Source organism: Propithecus coquereli, unplaced genomic scaffold (genome assembly GCF_000956105.1).
Source record: "Propithecus coquereli isolate 6110/MARCELLA unplaced genomic scaffold, Pcoq_1.0 Scaffold125, whole genome shotgun sequence".
NCBI lineage: Eukaryota > Metazoa > Chordata > Mammalia > Primates > Indriidae > Propithecus > Propithecus coquereli.
The window spans coordinates 4,941,937-4,945,264 of NW_012136636.1; the positions used below are offsets into that span (position 1 = coordinate 4,941,937).

Genomic DNA, 3,328 nt, shown 5'->3' on the forward strand with positions numbered 1-3,328 from the left:
TAGAGGGGGAGATTTTTATTATTATTTCTTACCCTAGTTTGTTTAGTTATAATTTTTTTCCACAGTATAAGAAAGTAAGTTGACAATAAGTTATATTAGATTGCCCTTGTCAGGTTAGAATTGTTAACTACTTCTTTAATAAAATTTGCCCTAGACATATATAGCTTAACAGTAAATGTAGCAGGAGGTCTGGAATCAGGCTTGCTTGCCTCCTGTCTCTTCTCCCTTGGGAGCTGGAATGATGGCCAGCCCACTTATGCCCCCGAGCCTCTGTTTCCTCATTAAAAACCTGGGAATATAGTATCAACTTATTTTTCTCTCAGAGCAGTGAGAACACATGAATGAAGGTGCTTGGCAGTAAATAAGCACTTTTTAAAAGATGAATATAATGTGATGAGTATTTCTGTTTCATAAATATGGCAGTGGAGGGATATGGTAGAAAGGAGACTAGAACAGAAAGTACAAGGGGAGTTATAGCAACCAGTTTTGTGGATGGATTGAACCTATTACCACATTTAACAATTAAATGTGGCCTAGTGTTATAGTTTATTGTATCGTGAATCTTTCTTTTAAAATAATAGATATATGTTGAATTAATTATTAATATCCCCTCTCTCTTTCTCTCTCTCTCTAGGGTACTTACAGAGAGCTACAATGGAAAAGTCCTGGATGTTGTGGACCTTTGTTGAAAGATGGCTAATAGCCTTGGCTTCGTGGTCTTGGGCTCTCTGCCGTATTTCTCTTTTACCTTTAATAGTGACTTTTCATCTGTATGGAGGCGTTATCTTACTTTTGTTAATATTCATATCAATAGCAGGTATTCTATATAAATTCCAGGATGTGTTGCTTTATTTTCCAGAACAACCATCCTCTTCACGCCTTTATGTTCCGATGCCCACTGGTATTCCACATGAAAACATTTTCATCAGAACCAAAGATGGAGTACGTCTGAATCTTATTTTGATACGATACACTGGAGACAATTCACCCTATTCCCCAACTATAATTTATTTTCATGGGAATGCAGGCAACATAGGTCACAGGTTACCAAATGCATTGCTTATGTTGGTTAACCTCAAAGTTAATCTGTTGCTGGTTGATTATCGAGGATATGGAAAAAGTGAAGGAGAAGCAAGTGAAGAAGGACTCTACTTAGATTCTGAAGCTGTGTTAGACTATGTGATGACTAGACCTGACCTTGATAAAACAAAAATTTTTCTTTTTGGCCGTTCCTTGGGAGGAGCAGTGGCTATTCATTTGGCTTCTGAAAATTCACATAGGATTTCAGCCATTATGGTGGAGAACACATTTTTAAGCATACCACATATGGCCAGCACTTTATTTTCATTCTTTCCAATGCGTTACCTTCCTTTATGGTGCTACAAAAATAAATTTTTGTCCTACAGAAAAATCTCTCAATGCAGAATGCCTTCTCTTTTCGTCTCTGGACTCTCTGATCAATTAATTCCACCAGTAATGATGAAGCAACTTTATGAACTCTCCCCATCTCGGACTAAGAGATTAGCCATTTTCCCAGATGGGACTCACAATGATACATGGCAGTGCCAAGGCTATTTCAGTGCACTTGAACAGTTCATCAAAGAAGTAATAAAGAGTCATTCTCCTGAAGAAATGGCAAAAACTTCATCTAATGTAACAATTATATAATGCTTCCCTTTTTGATTAATGCATTCTATTTTAATTTGTGCAGAATGATAAAGAATGTTTCTTTTAGAAGTGTGTTGTGTCTGTACTTGTCTGAAGAGTGACATTAAACTTTGAAAGGACTTCAGTGCTCCTTTATGATGATCTGAATAGTTTTTTACATTTGAAGAACTATAATTCTTGGGATTATTTCATATATTTTCATCAAAACTTTCAATGTGGTTATGTATTCATATCTTTAATTTTTCAATATAATAGAGATTATTCAAAAGTTTCTTGTTGCTAAAGTGGTATAATCTATGTTACGCAAATTAATAGTTGGGTGTGGAGGGAGATATGTAAACAAGAAACATTTGGGTATTATTTCTTAAGTAAATATTGGGACAATCATGGTAAACAAACTTAGTTCTGTACTGCATTTTTCAACTTACAGTTAAAATGAAATGCATGATGGTATTTTATTCCTTGAATTATGCAATGCAACATTTTAAATGTAAATAGCACTGGTCATATACTGATGTATATGATTACCTGGGTTATATCTATTTTTATGTAAACTCTTATTTTGCTTTTGTCAAGAAGTGAAATTGAGGCCTATGTACAGGTTGCCATCAAATTTTGCTCTGGTGAATGCTGAGATCCAGCTTTTTCTTACAAATAAATGGGATCCTGTTTCCAATATAAATGTACCAAGTTTTTGTTAGGTACAGTCTGGATCATGGCATCTAGAAATAGAAATTTAAGACTTTATTGCAGCTTTGATGTGCATATTGGAACTTTTTAACATTTGTAATTTTGGTGGCAAAGAGAATTTTAGCTTCTGTCAGTTTTGTAAGTCTACAGCTGAACCACTAATAACAGTCATAGTGAAGATTAGAACCGCCTAAGAATTAAACTAGGAAGTCTTATCATTATATGTTGTACATACTATTTCACAAAAATTCTTACATTTGATTTTTAAGTCCCATCTAGTTATATCTAACCCACCAAAGGCAAGATACTACTTACTGGACTTTTTGACAATAAAAATTACAAAATTAAAAAAAAACAAAACCTATGTTCTTGGTTTAATGTTCCAGTTGCTGTGAAATAGAACTCCTACATCAAAAGACAGTTTTAGGAAGTCTTATTTATTTATTTAAAAATTTTTACATGTAAGAACGTGGGAATGAAGGGATTCTGGAGCTTTTTAACACAGAACCTATTACCACATTTAACAATTGAATGGCCGTAGGTGGGAAGTAGTAGTTAGACATATAAGAATAAGAAAAATCTTACTTAGAAACAAAAGGCCCCGTTGAAATCTGCAGGATTTACCTTAAAAATATAAGCTATGAGGCATAATTGTGCCAAGTTGTTTCAAACAGTCCTCAAAAATTAGATGTAATTTAGCTCTGTATATTATTATGTCAGCTTTAACATATAATATTTTGAATATTTTAGCTATCTTTATTGGCTTTCTGCAAGCAACTAGAGAAGAGAAATAATGAGTCAATTATCTTGACCTTAATTTAAAACTCTTTCCATCGAGATAGGGCTAGAAATACTTTTGCCAAATAGCATTCTTATCATTCACTTTATGCCAGTATTTAGAAAAAATAAATGACAGCAAGAATGATTTCTAAAGAATAATGTTTTTCTATAAATTATTAATTGTAAAAAG

General features: G+C 33.4%; 1 protein-coding gene across 1 annotated transcript in view; it reads left to right on the top strand.

The window, feature by feature from the left end:
- The window catches only part of ABHD13 (abhydrolase domain containing 13), a 13,691-nt gene extending 11,345 nt beyond the window's left edge, over positions 1-2,346 (top strand). The window contains exon 2 of the mRNA XM_012637957.1: positions 635-2,346. Coding sequence (XP_012493411.1) covers positions 655-1,668 — 1,014 coding nt within the window. The 5' untranslated portion in view covers positions 635-654 and the 3' untranslated portion in view covers positions 1,669-2,346. The remainder of the gene's footprint in view (positions 1-634) is intronic.
- The last annotated feature ends 982 nt before the right edge of the window (positions 2,347-3,328 follow it).